This window comes from Chiroxiphia lanceolata, chromosome 12 (assembly GCF_009829145.1).
Source record: "Chiroxiphia lanceolata isolate bChiLan1 chromosome 12, bChiLan1.pri, whole genome shotgun sequence".
Classification (NCBI taxonomy): domain Eukaryota; kingdom Metazoa; phylum Chordata; class Aves; order Passeriformes; family Pipridae; genus Chiroxiphia; species Chiroxiphia lanceolata.
The window spans coordinates 13,782,535-13,796,393 of NC_045648.1; the positions used below are offsets into that span (position 1 = coordinate 13,782,535).

Sequence of the window (13,859 nt, forward strand, 5' to 3'; positions counted from 1 at the left end):
TGTTTTGAAACTAATACTTCTGCAGAAATCCTTCAGCTAGGCACAGACCTTCTACTTCCAGCCAGCTAAGCCCTTCTGATTTCCCTTGTGCAAATATCTTAATTAAAATCACATAGAGCCCATGTAACTCAGTATAGAACTATGTTATCCTTGCTCTGTAGATACCTGGCAACCCATGTGGGTGGAGGACGGTGGGGCTGTTGTCACACTGAGGGTCACCATCCATTAGAAACCTGGGAAAGGAGATTGGAGTGAATGAGCAGGTGAGTGGGTAAGTAATCTACAATCTTCTTGTGGTGCCAAGCAACAGGACAAGAGGCAATGGGCAAAAACTGATGCCCAGGAAGTTCCACCTGAGCATGAGAAAGAACTTCTTTACTGTGCAGGTGACTGAGCACTGGCACAGTTTGCCCAGAGAGGGTGTGGAGTCTCCCTCAGTGGAGATATTCCAGAACAATCTGGATGCAGTCCTGTGCCATGTGCTCTGGGATGACCCTGCCTGGGAAGGGAGGTCGGACCAGATGGTCCCATTGTGGTCTCTTCCAACCTGACCCATCCTGTGACTCTCAGACTCCATGAGGGACGAGAGGGGAAACGGGCTCGTGGGTGACTGGAAGGAGAAATGTGGCAAAATCAGACTGTGTGGGGGTGAGGGACAAAAATAATGGAGGGATTCAAACACGTGGTGGAGAACAAGGCTAAAAACAAGTGACAATCACAGAGATCTGGCAATGGGAAATGCAGAGGGACAACAGCACCGAAGGGCTGCACACCGGGTGGCACAGCTGCTGTTAGGCTGAAACGAAGGGACGGTGGCAGGACAACACTTATCGAAGGCCAAGAGGCTCTTACAGAAGAACTGAAACAAATAATTATGACAACGATAAACGAAATGCCACCTCAGCCCTTACCACTCGCCCCGAACCCGTGGCAGCTCAGCGCCACGCCGGGAGCCAGCCGGTCCCTGCTCAGGGTCCCGTTCCCGCGGCTGTCGCTGGGCCCCTGACACGGAGGGACGGAGGGACGGAGGGTGGGACGGAGGGCGGGCGGCCGCCGGTTGCCCTGGCGAAGGCGACGCCACAGCGGCCTCCGCGCGGACAAAATGTCGGCGGGCGGCAGCGGCGGGGCCCGGCAGGACGGGGACGCGCCCGGGGTAAGGCGGCGGCGGCGGCTCGGGCTCGGGGCAGCGCGGCCGTGCCGAGCCCGCCCCGCTCACTAACGCGTCCCCCCCGCAGGTGCGGAGAGCGGCCGGCGGCCCCCCGCCGCCCGCGGGGCCCGGCGCGCTGAGCGGAGCCTGGCTGGCCAAGGAGGAGCAGTACAAGTAAGGAGGCGGCCCCGCTCGGGCCCGGCGAACAGACGGTCCCCCGTGCCCGGGTCCCGCGGGTCGGGCCCCGCAGGGGGCTGAGGGCACCGCCCGCGGCCGCGGGACACCGCTGCCTCAGGCGGGCTCTAGGCCTGGCTATGAGGGCTCTCTGCACCTCCAACACTGCCTTTGCCTCTAAATTATGACTATATAAGAGCTTAACCCAGTTAAAAACAGCTTAAAAGCTGTAAAGCTTTTAAATGGAAGCCCTCGCTCTGTTACCTGTCGGCGCTCGGCCCCTGTGAGTGTTGAGGGGGCACAGAGAGCCACGTCTGAAACTGTACCGTGAACCATGCAAGGACATCAGCTCACTGCAACCTGTGCAGATACATAGCAACACGTCTTTAATTAGGTGGTTAAGCAGTGTAGTCATACATCCCAACCATACATCCCCCGACCTCTGCTGCTGGGTATGCTGAAGGTAAGGACTCTGGTAAACACACAAAGCACCAAGGAAATAAAGACATAAAATGTGTATTAAGCAGTGACACGTCCAAAACCAGGGACACCCTTCACATCTCAGAATTACAGCCTAAACCTTGCTGCTTGATGGGTATAGGTGTTTTATTACTGTCGATTGCCAGAAACCCAGGAAATTGTTGAAACATAACTTTCTTAAAACCCTGAAGTATATTTCAGTGTTCCTTTATAGGAATTGTTAAAATATCACCTAGTTTAGGCAGAAATACTGTCACGCTTACATTTATTTCTCTTAAAACCTTTCAAAAACTCAGTGACGAGCATTCTTACTCTTTCAGGCGACTGAATGCAGAATTAGAAGCCAAAACAGAAAAACTGGTGCGTCAGGCTGAAGAGCTGATGGTGAGTATGTTATACAGACTCCTACATGATTTAGCCTTGATTCACAGGCACACAGGGTCAAGCTTAAAAAGAAATTATTTAGACCATGGGTCCTAAAACTATTTTGCTCTCAAATGCAACATAAGCTGTAATTTATTTTTTTTCAAAGTTGTAAACTTCTACTAAGAACACATGCAAAACTAGTTTTAATATAATTTCATCAGGTAGGTATTCACACAGATGCATAGAGCATTTGTGCAGATATAGACATAAAACCACATAAAAAAAACTTTAAGAAAAGGATCTGTAGGTGGTCTTCTGTATTAAATGCTAAATAAAATTTAGTATTTGAAAACCAGATCGTGTTGCAATAACTTCCTAGTGAAATAGGATACACATTGTTCAGTCTGAAAGAAATACAAAGAATAAGCAACATAAATAGAAAACATGAATTTAGTAAGAAGGAAACTTTCTTAGAAAAAGCTCCTTTTTATTGTCAGTATTATCTTTTAACATTGGTGTGGCTGTGTGCCAGGTAAGAGTCAAGATTTATACAAAAATGGGACAAAGGAATAAAAAGGGAATGGGGCAGGTATGGTTTACACCCAAACCAGTCTGGAGAAGGTGTTCTGCATATTACATATATTCACTGTAAATGCACTCATTCAAACAAATAAGGCTTAAAAAGCACATTATTAATTCTTCTGGAAATCTATACTTGTATGCACTTTTCCTACTGTTGAAACTTCATTTTTATGGCCTGTGAACATGCTCTTCTTTTGAGCAGCGACAAGCTGAGGGTAGCTGCTTGGCATTTGAACAGAAGCAGTTGAAACAGCCAAAATAGCATCTAGTCTCTTTCCTTCAGAAAACAGCAACAACAAAACCACTTTTTTTTTCCCCCTTCTCTAAATACAGCAGAAGATGAAATATTCTTAGGACACTTAATATACCACATGGCAGTGCCAGATTGCAGAGATATACATTTAACAACAAAATAGCAACGACATTTTCATTTTTAGCCATCTTTTCCTGTGTTTGGAAAGTTCTTTTCAACAGTAGAGTATAGTTTCCATTCTTTTCCATAGTAGGCTGTAGTTATTGTGATTTACAAATGGGTAATTTGTCTTTAATGGATTATGTTCCCCCAACATTGACTACTTTTTTTTTCTTTTTTAATAAAGAAAGGCCAACAGAAGATACTATCTCGACCAGTTTCAGTACAGTCTAAGTCACCTGAAGATGACAGACAGAGGTATGTGCTTTACAACTGCTATGTATAATTGGTGGGGAACCCCACACTGCTCCTGCACACCCTGACTTGTGCCCTAGTCATGCTCCTGTTTTATCTGTCTTTATGGCATACTGAATTGGTAGAGTCTAAATTTTTTCCTATCATTTGAAAAAAAAAATGATACCAAGCAAGCGTTGTTCCTTGTTATTTCAAGGAAGCCTTAATTTTGCTGGAATGTTCTATCTAGGGTACTAAGTATTGCTGACCTCTGTAAAGAAGCAAGGTACAGTAACAGGTTTCTTTGTGGTACCAAACAGCAGACACTCAGCAGTGGATGGTTTTTAACAGTTTGGCTGAGAAAGCAAAGAAACAGATAATGGTTCGCATTTAACTTGGCCCAGATGTTCCTGGGACAGGAAGTGCTTGATAAAAGCAAACACAAAACCCTAAGACAGGCAAACGTTGAGCTGCCACCCTCTGGAACGTGGGTACCATTGCACTGCTGGGGCCCACGTGCCTTTGGCCTGGATGAACACACATGGAGCTGTGGGGTTTGGCTGGGTGTTCAGACCCCTTGGATCAGGAGTGGGAACATGGCTTGTGTTCACTTAATTGTTCAGGGGCATTATTACTTATTTAGTTCTTGAAGGGACTGTATATTGATAGTGTGGGAAGTGTGGGTGAATTTAGGATAGACTGATACACAGTTTAGCAAGGATCCAATCAGTAGGTTCCTAAATTTATGATGCCACTAATCTGAAAAAGAAAGATACAGGGACAGACTACAAGATGCCTCAACTGTTAAGCTGCAGTTGGGAAACTTTTGAAATAGTGTATATGGAAGTCTGATAGAGATGATCCAATAGTTATTTTTGTGCAGGATAAAAGCAGTGACATCATTAAGGAGTTTTTATGAAAGCAAAAGGGGTTTTCAGTACACAAGAAGGTGTGACAGCAAGTCACAGCTTCTGTGATAGAAGCCTGTCTACCAGAAAAAGTTAACTGCAGTTAAAATTATTCCTGAGCTATTTTAAAGCCATATCTGACAGCTGGGGGATCAGGGGGCAAGAAACTTAATGTGTTATCAGTATAATCATGCTTTGCAAACAAATTCTGGATCTCACTTTAGGTTTATGTTCCATTAGATGGATTTTGAACATTAGGTAGAAGATTTTTAAAAACTTCAAACTGGAGTTGAGTTTTAGGGCTGTTTTATGAAGTAATGTGATCAGAGGATCCAGCTCCACAAAGGGAGTTTAAATAGCTTTGATGATGCGCATTAGAAATAAATGGGGGAGTGTTGGAAGAATTAAAAAAAATACAATTAGCCTGTTAGAGTAGCAGCTGATCTAACAATTACCTACATAAATTAAAACACCTTAAAGCAACCACAGCCTGTGTTCTGGTAAACACTTCTGTGAATGTGAGGGAAGATCTGAAATCCCATGCTGTAGTGAAAAAAATTAGAAATGTGTGCTAGGAATTAGGCACACTGATTATCCATGAGTGAACATTGAGGCCATTCAATTAGATTAGTTCCGAGTACTTAATATTTAATTAAAAATTCTTTTATTTCTAAATTGTGCAAGCACATAGGTCATAAATCTAAAGGAAGCACTTGAGATACATTTTTTAAATACCTCTTTGAAATTTCTATTGATTCCTTATAAGCAGAATGAACACTAAAGCAACTGGAAAGAAAGGGAGGAATTGGAGCAAAGAAAGAGGTAGTATCATGGGGGGGGGGGGGGGGAAGACAAACTAAAAGGAAAACCAAATGTGTAGGAAAAGACCCAACAAATATTTAAGTCACTCTCCGAGTCAGCGTGTATTTTAAAGTAAGTTGTTCCGGAGTTCTTGCAGCATATTTTTCTCAGGGAAACTTGAATTACTTAGCAACAAAGCAGCTCCAGTGACACCGCATTGAAATCAGCTTTTGTTTACACTTTCCCTCTCCAGCCATTGCCAGGCTGAAGGCGCTGGGAAGGGCCCGCGCATGGGCAGGCACGGCCTGGGCTGGGATTAGCAGCACAAAGGGTTTGCTCATGCACACAGCGCCTGTTTACACGCAGCGATGGAATTGTTCAACGCCAGCTTCTGTTTCAAGGGCTGCCACGATGCTCTGCCCGCTCATTTGTGCACCTTTTCAGGATTTACACACTGATTTCACTTATCATACCACCACAGAATCGTATTCCAGCTTTTGAAAATGGATTGTCAGGTGTGGGGAAGAGGAAAGAAACCCTGGGAGAATTTGAGAGATACCATGAGGTCGAGTTTTTTGTTTTGCTTTGTTTGTAGGGTTTTGTGATTTTGATTTTTTTCTTTTTTTTAAAGAAGGCCATAAGACAACAGATACAGTAGGAACAAGTTAGCCTATTGATGGAAAGAACATAATTGTTTTCCTCAGTATAGAGTGTTGTATTTTCCTATATTTGAGAATAACACATAACTGCTATTTCTGTGGCAGCAAATCCTCACCTTCTGCATGCTCCTAAAGCGAGCCAATAGGAAGGAAGCATGAGGAAAATAGGGTAAATAGACAAAAACTAATCATCCTATTCTTGAAGTCTGTTGCCAACCACACACAGATGATTTCTCCAGGTTTTTTTTCCTTTTTTTTTTGATTAATAAAATACAGAGCTTTGTGCAGATAATTCTTGTTGATGAATGTCTGTGAGATTTTTAAAGGCAAGATCTAAACATTTGCTCAAATCAGCCTGGCAAAAAAATTAGGTGACTTGATGAGCCAGAAATTTAAATTTTATTCTTAATCTTTTATAAGCCAGCATTTTAATTGAAGTAAAAAAATTATAAAGGGTAGTAAAAAAGTAGCCTTTCAGTGCAATAATACACATTCATATAGCTCATTTTGCAAGCAAGAACATTATATATATATATGACAAGAAACTTGACCTGAATATTACACAGCATGCTAAAACTTCTTGCTTGTTTTCAACAGACTTGAAGAATAATCATTTAACCTGAAATTCAGTTTTACTAAGAAGCACAGTTTTCAGCCAAATAAGCAGATAAGAAAGCTGCTTTTTTAATTCCTGGGTTTTCCCCCACCCCCATCTGTAGAACAGATACAATATTTGTAATACTTATTTCAGAGAAAATTCTGTGAGGCTTAATTTATATATTGCTCCATCTCATTCTCATTTGATAGTCCCTGTCAATGGATTTGACAACAGGCAGTCTGAGCCTACTGGGATGGGTGAGCTGACTCCTCTTGGGATGTGGAGGACACTGGTTTGTGTCTTCATTTTCTGTGTGTGAGCTCTGGGATTTGTCTGTCTGGGGTGTGTTACCCAGGGAGCTGGTGGTGAGCTTTGGGAACAGACTGTCAGTCTCCCTTGTTGAGGCTGATAACTCTGCACACTGGCTGAGTACTCCCTGGTGCAGGGAATCATGGATCTAAGAAGCCAGTAGCCTGCATTCCAAGAGATAAGATCAAGTGGGTTGCATTTTTGATATCATAGACTCACCAGGTGATTTAAGTGGCAAATGAAGTAGAATGGAAAGACAGCATCAGACTGAATTTATGCTTGAACTTAGGATATGTTCCCACCTTAGCTGTATTGTTTATTCTGGACATGTAAAATGTTATTCTCCTTATTCTGACAGAGAGGTTGAATTTTAATTGTGAAGTGTTTATTATATTTGTTCAGTGAATTTTTTTTTTTAATTTTTTTTCCACAGAGATCCACTCTTCCACTCCAGTCCTGAAGTTTCATCTCCTACACACTCACATGCCAAGGTATCAAAGCCAAAGCTATCCTGGTTACATTTTATTCTAGTATAAATTTCCACATACAACTTTTGGTTTTGTGGCTGTGCTTCACTGGGGAATTCCATGGGTGGGAAACCAAAAGGAAGTGGTGCCCAAAGCAGTGCTACAGGGACAGTGTTACCAGGGTTTCTCAGTGCCACTGGTGGTTGAGTGGACTTACATCATGTTTGATTTTTGTACTCTAAGTTTCTCTTCTATAAAAGTCTTGATAGGAGTGTTCAGTGTTTAGAACATCAAATTAAGAATTCCAAGTGCAGAATATTAGAACATAATTCTTTTCCTACTTTTTTCCCTTCCCTCCCTCAGCTGTATAATAGTAAAGGCAGTACTAGTGTCATCTACATGTAATAGGAAACAGTGGAAAAATGAGATTGAGATTAGGAACAAACTCAATAGTCTCTAATTACAACTATATTGAATCTTTTGGAAGGTGAGCTAAAGCTTCCAAAATATCATCTGCAGTTATTTATCAGAATGCAGTAGAAACCCCTCTAATTTTTGAAGGATATTTGGGTGAAGTAACAGAAATATTGCTAGAACTTTCTTCTACAGGGAATTTATAAGATGAAAATAATGCATAAAATAGCATTTTTTTAAGGTATGATAAGCATTTTTCAAATAAATGCACTCTGATGACAGTGCAATAATTAATACCTTGATAACAGCTCAGAGCCTTGCTTGTGCATAGATTTATTCTGAATATGTGTGCAAAAACTCCCACAAGCCAATGACTACTGCATATATTACAATTAGGGCATACAGACATAAAAGTTGCAAGATAAAGATGAGTGCAAATAAAACTGAAAAGTTGTTCTTTTGGAAGTCTGAAAAGCACCCTTTGAAAAATATCCTTGATTCTGCATATATGAAAAAGAAACCACAAAAATAAAAAATACACACTAGAAAAAATAATTCCTATCAAATTAAAAAAATAAATCACTCCTTTCTGAAAAATTTGTAGGTAACAAACAAGAAGAAATGTGCTGCTGCACCCACAGATCAGAACAGACAGTATTCTGGAAGTAAGGGAAAAAGAACAACTTCAAGGTATATCAGACATCTCTTCTGGTTTTCTAAAATCCTTTCATTGCTATTTTTGTCTATCAGGTTACTTTATTCATGTATGCTTCTATATTTATATAAATAAATGTATCAAACTTTTGGTCCTCCTCAGTCAGCTCCACCACGTGGCTGTCTCTGTTTACTTGCACCAGAAATTATCAGTAAACATATGTGATTAATATTACAACAGTGAAACTGCTGCTTTCTACTTCGTCACCTCTCAAGGCTGACAGCTCAAGTCTCTAAACCCCTTTGGTGAAAGGAGGCCCAGTGAGCTGACAGGGGAGAAATACAGAAATGCAGCACCTGAGGCAGCCTGAGAGAGCACACTTAGGTCTGCAGGCTGGTGTGGGAAACATGAGGCCCTCAGGGGCCTCCTCTGCTCTGGTTAATCTTGGGATCTCAGGACAGGAGAGGGTCAGTAACATACCACAGCTTTCAGGGGCTTTAGGCTGAGGAGCTTTGGCTCTGCAGATTGCAAATTCAAGGTTGTAAAACCAAGAAATGGAGATCTGCTTGAGGGAGAAGAGTCAAGAAACGCGTGAGATCCTTGGGAGCAAATGTAAACTGCCACAAGATATGGCATAATACCAAAACAGGGTGAAGATTGACTGCAAGGTGGCAGAACATGGACCTGACAGAGGCCAAGGCTGTCCTTCAGGACTTGGAAGTCAGTGTAGACCCTCAGGACCTCCCTTGGGCAGGTCAAGGCAGGGCTGTCATGCTGGTACTTCATGAGATTGGGAGTGGAACTGTGCAGATACAGACCCTGTGTGGTGAACCCAGAGTTGTGGGAGAAAGGAGCTAGAAGGAGTTTGGAGGCTTCACTGAGATGAGGATATATTAGAATAATAACTTAAGAGCTTTAGATCCTGGGAGAACTAATGTCACCTTTGCAGAAAAGAAAGCTGAGGAGATACCCTGTGTAGGTGATGTGTTACCTTGTGTTTTGGTTTTATGAAAACTTTGATATGCAACTGCTAGGATCAGTGATGTTCCCTAAGCCAGACATCATGATGCAGAAATTGTAGCAAAGTAGGAGTAGAACCACAGAGGACAGAATTCTACAAATTCTCTTGGGAGAGGAGAATAGCAGAAATGAAAACAGGATAATATCTAAAGCCAATAGAACATTCCTCCGTTTCTTTCTTTTACTCTGATCTAGTTATGAATTTGTTGCATGAGAAGACCATGCCACAATCTTGTCAGTAGAAAACAGAAGTGGTTTCTTTGCCTTATACATTATAGTATGTAAAATCCTGTAATTTGTTTATGTGGAATATGGTAAAGGTGAGATTCACAAGAAGAGAGAAATTGCCATCAATGTGTCTTTCATATGAATGCAGGTAATGAAATTGCATTAGGTAAATAACTGTACACTCTTAAAAATAGCAAATACATTATTTTTTTTTAGTTTTTTTGTATTATAAATTTAAAATCTAGGGTTATCTTTTTTTTAGTTCAAAAATAAGAAACATGGAAGTGCAAAGTGCTGATGGTGTTGCAGTACTGGAAGATTGCATAGGTTTTTCTTTAACAAAAGCAATAAGCAAAGTTGAAGAAAAACTAAAGAAAGGAGTCTTACCGGATTGTCCAGATGATGACATTATTCCAAGTGTTGGAAATGAAATGGGAGCAGGTAAGTTTCCTTCAATGGTTAGTAGTTTTAATCTTACTTTGTGACTGTTGGAAATGGGTTTTCCTGGAAAAAAAAAAAAAAAGGAGTTTCTGTAAAAATTACAGGGAAAATTCTAAAGCCCTCAAGTTAAAGGAAACGGGAAAGAAGGTTTTTCCTCTTTGCATAGTCCTAGAGGAAGATCAGATCACATATCACTGTGGAACTTCTGTTGTGGAAAAGTGAATTTGTATCTTCATTTCCACCTTTGTAGGGAGATGTTTGGATGGTTACATGTGTTGAATATGTGCATAACATTTGATTCACTTTACAGGGAAATAGAAGTACATGATGCTAAGCTTGTATTTCCAATAAGATGAGATTCAGGCCGTGCACAGATTCTGCCTTTAGAGGAAAAAGCCTTTCCTCAGACCAGTGCTGTGGATCTTAGAAAGTGGCTTAAACAAGGTAATGTTTCAGCTACAGTGCCAGAATGAGAAGCCTCCAGATCCTTTCCCACTCAAAATGGTGTGGTTTTGTCTGTCCTAGAAACAGAACAGGAAAGGGGATTGCCAGGGAGGCTAAAGGAACAATGCGCATCTATCTTTTTGGCTCTGGTGTGATAAAAGTGACTTTGTGTGGTTCCTTACAATGCTAAAGCAAGCCTGAAGTCAGAGGTTCACCACAGTAGCACAAAGTGCCTGAGCCCTCTCCTTTTAATCTAACAGTTTGATGTCTACAACATTCCAACACAGGAATAGTTAGATTTCCAACCTCATGTAATTCTGTGCACATCTGCAGTTACCAAGTCTCCCTATAAACACCCTCAGCTGTCTTTTTTTATAGTTCATTCTCCTTGAACTAAAAAAAAATTGCTTTGGCTTGCACTGGAAGCTTACACCAAATCAATTCAAGGTAACTCAATAAGAGTTATTACTGGTGCCAAGTAATCAGGTCTCGCTGACCAAGGCCATATATTTGAGTATTGAGAGTTGTTTCTGTAACTTTAATGATGAAATGAAAATACTCTGGATTGATTTTTGCTTTTTACATGTGATATTGGCTGTTTATCACACTCTGAATGCCTCCTTAATATACTAAATAAGCTATTGCAGAGCATTCCAGCATTGTCAGACTCACAGAACAGTTATGGTGTTCACAAGGAACAGATATAGATATTAAGCAGTTCCTGTTACAGACAGGGCTGATCCCTCAGTGGGAATCTCCTGTAAGAGATTCCTTAGGCCAACATGCCTTTGCTTGGCTACTTAGGCCAGTGGGCTGATAAGGTTCCAGAGCATTGTCCTTTCCCTGAGCTTCTTGCAGTGCTCTTCCTGGGCTTGGGCTCCACATCTTTATTTCATAATTACAGGTTACCACAGTGCAGCCATTTTGCTGCTAACACAGTAGTTTACACCTTATTTTTCTCAGGGGCTTACACCTTATTTTTCTCAGGTTATAACCCAACTCTGAAGTAACAAGCAATGACAGAAGCACACAGACATACAGAAGGCTGAAGATGAAGCTCTATTTTTATCTAATATACCCCCAGACATAGGAACAAAATACCTGAATGTATTGTTGCACTTCATGTTAATCTTCAGATTATCCCAGGAATTCAAGAGGTCCATTCTTTCTTGTAGGGTATCAGAGCCTCTCAAACATCCTTTTCTTGTTTTCCAATTCCCTCCCCCAGGGTGTTGGTTACTTTATAGCCTAAGACCATCCTATAAAGGGATACTCCTCCCTCTTATCAGCTTCATCAGGTGACTAAAATTGACCAGTTAGGAAGCTAATTGTTTAATTATCTTTACCTCTTGTGAGAATTCAAGCCTATTTGGATCACAGGCACTTCCCAAAACTGATCTGGTTCTAGTTGTGCACTTGAATTTTCACAGGTTTTACTACTAAGTGCTCTTAATGACACACAGCTGACTAAGGCAGAAGTTGTCTGTGGACTAATAGCTGAGTAAAAGAGGAAACAAAATGGTAAAAAGCAGCAGTTTTGACAGGTAGTGGTATAGCCCTAGAGTGATCTGTCATGGAGCTTACATTGTTCACAACAGCTAAATGACAGCTGGTAAAGAAATTTATGTATGAAACAGTGATTTTAGAATAGTTAAAACTGGTGTTGAAGTATTGCACAATAACCTCACGGTACCGAATGAGGTGATAGAGTGCAAGTTTATATTCTGTACTAAAGAGTGCAAAGGAACACTGTTAGAAAACACAACTCTCCAATTACACCTACTTCACAGTACATACACCTGAGGCATAACTCCAATTACACCTGCTATGGCTAATTATGACATTTCCAAAAAGCATAAACTTACTCCATGTTCACACTGGAAAAGGCAAATTAATTGTTACAAATCCTTCAGAAGATAACAAAACCAAAATACTGTACTGTCACCATGCTGCCCCATGGTGAGTATGGAACATAGTTCTGCACACTCCATCTCAGACCCAGGATGTAGAACCAGCAAAGATACAGCTAAGTGTGTACAGAGGCAATTAGAAGTGTAGAACAGCTTGAACTTGGATCTTCAGTTTGAAAACAAAACAATTAAAGGCATTATGAAAGATCTGTAATGAAAACAGTAATGGGAAAGGGAAAGCTGTCTTTCTGTAATGCAAACAGTAGTAAATGCCACATTAAATTGGATTTAAAGCAAGCTATACGAAGTGTTTCTCTTTCCCATAATGCACAATTAAATTAGCCACAGGATATTGTGAATGCCAAACTACAGTATGTCTTCTGAAGAAAATCAAACAACTTAATAGTGTAGAAGTACCTGAGAGGGGATTAAATGCAGGGGCTTCAATATGGTCTCCATCTCAACAGACACCAGTTACCAGAAGCTGGCAAGGATATAACAGGAGGAATAAAAATCAGTCTGTATCTTATTTTTTCATGGAGTTTTCCCTAAATTCTACTTATTATTGGCCTCTGCAGAGTTACAGCCTAAGCTGCATTTGACAGTTCTTAAGGGAAGGTGGGTGAAATTAAAAGAACTCCTGTTGCAGCAAATGAACACATGTACCCATCCACTCTGCTCCAGATACTCCTCCTCCACTTTATTCTTCTGCCCTTATAACTACTGTGAATAATGGTTATTCCTGTGTTACTCAACTTGATCCTCAAACTGTTCCCATACTTCATGCCTGTGGAAGTTCAGGGAGAGTTCCTTGTGAATGATCTGGGGAATAGGAAGTGAAAGAACAAACTGTTCACACACAGCTTGTTTTGTCCTAACAGTCCACTTCTAGCTGTCCAAGAGCAAGAAAGTACTTCATTTGGAAAAAAACACCTGATTAAATGGATTTAATTTTAAATACTGTGCTTTAAGAAAGCACAGACTACTGTGTGGGAGGGGTATTCACCTATTAGAGGGCTTTGCAGTTGACATTGAATTCTTCTTGTGCTCAGTTTAAAATGACTTTGGCTGTAACTACACAAGTTGCAGCTACAGATGGATTGCAGTGTAGACATGCCCTCCAGTACAGTTTTCTTGACTTCAGACTCAAGAAATGCTGTAATGTACAGCACAGTGTGATGCAAGTTTTCAGTAAGTCTCAATTCTGAGAATTATGCATCTTTTACCATTTAAAGATGTCAAGTTCAGTCATCAAAAGAAAAAAATCTATACAAAGCTTTGCCTGAGAATGAGAAACCTGCAAAATCTTTTTAGAAATCTGAGTTTTCATTTGCCCATTTCTCTTTAATAATTGTAAACAGTGTCGAGTGTTTCTAAAAATAAGAACATGAAAGTGAGTTCTAACATCAGTCTTGCTTCTTTTCTGCATTGAATAATGAGTACTTGTGGATATTAAATGTAACTTTTTATGTACACAGAAGCTCAAATCAGATTTCTGAAGGCAAAGTTACGTGTTACACAGGAAGACCTGGCAAGTGTAGTGTTTGAATGCAAGAAAAAGGTAAGAGCTGGATTTTCTTATCTATAGAAACGGCATAGGTTCCCCTTCA

At 40.8% G+C, this 13,859-nt stretch overlaps 1 protein-coding gene and 1 long non-coding RNA gene across 5 annotated transcripts in view; one reads left to right on the forward strand and one right to left on the reverse strand.

Moving 5' to 3' along the window:
• The window catches only part of LOC116792659, a 24,109-nt gene extending 22,940 nt beyond the window's left edge, over positions 1–1,169 (reverse strand). For 2 of the 3 annotated variants that reach the window (XR_004359216.1, XR_004359217.1), the window contains exons 1-2: positions 912–1,169; positions 166–233 (exon numbers count right to left, since the gene is read on the reverse strand). This is a non-coding gene — a long non-coding RNA (uncharacterized LOC116792659). The remainder of the gene's footprint in view (positions 1–165; positions 234–911) is intronic. The other variant, XR_004359215.1, reaches the window with a different exon arrangement.
• Positions 1,088–13,859, forward strand: part of TEX9 (testis expressed 9) — a 24,901-nt gene continuing 12,129 nt past the window's right edge. Inside the window, exons 1-8 of one of the 2 annotated variants that reach the window (XM_032699801.1) lie at positions 1,088–1,153; positions 1,236–1,321; positions 2,122–2,185; positions 3,349–3,419; positions 7,104–7,161; positions 8,156–8,241; positions 9,717–9,895; positions 13,728–13,810. In XM_032699801.1, coding sequence (XP_032555692.1) covers positions 1,103–1,153; positions 1,236–1,321; positions 2,122–2,185; positions 3,349–3,419; positions 7,104–7,161; positions 8,156–8,241; positions 9,717–9,895; positions 13,728–13,810 — 678 coding nt within the window. In that variant the 5' untranslated portion in view covers positions 1,088–1,102. Of the gene's footprint in view, positions 1,154–1,235; positions 1,322–1,766; positions 1,785–2,121; positions 2,186–3,348; positions 3,420–7,103; positions 7,162–8,155; positions 8,242–9,716; positions 9,896–13,727; positions 13,811–13,859 lie in introns of those variants that run through there. The other variant, XM_032699802.1, reaches the window with a different exon arrangement.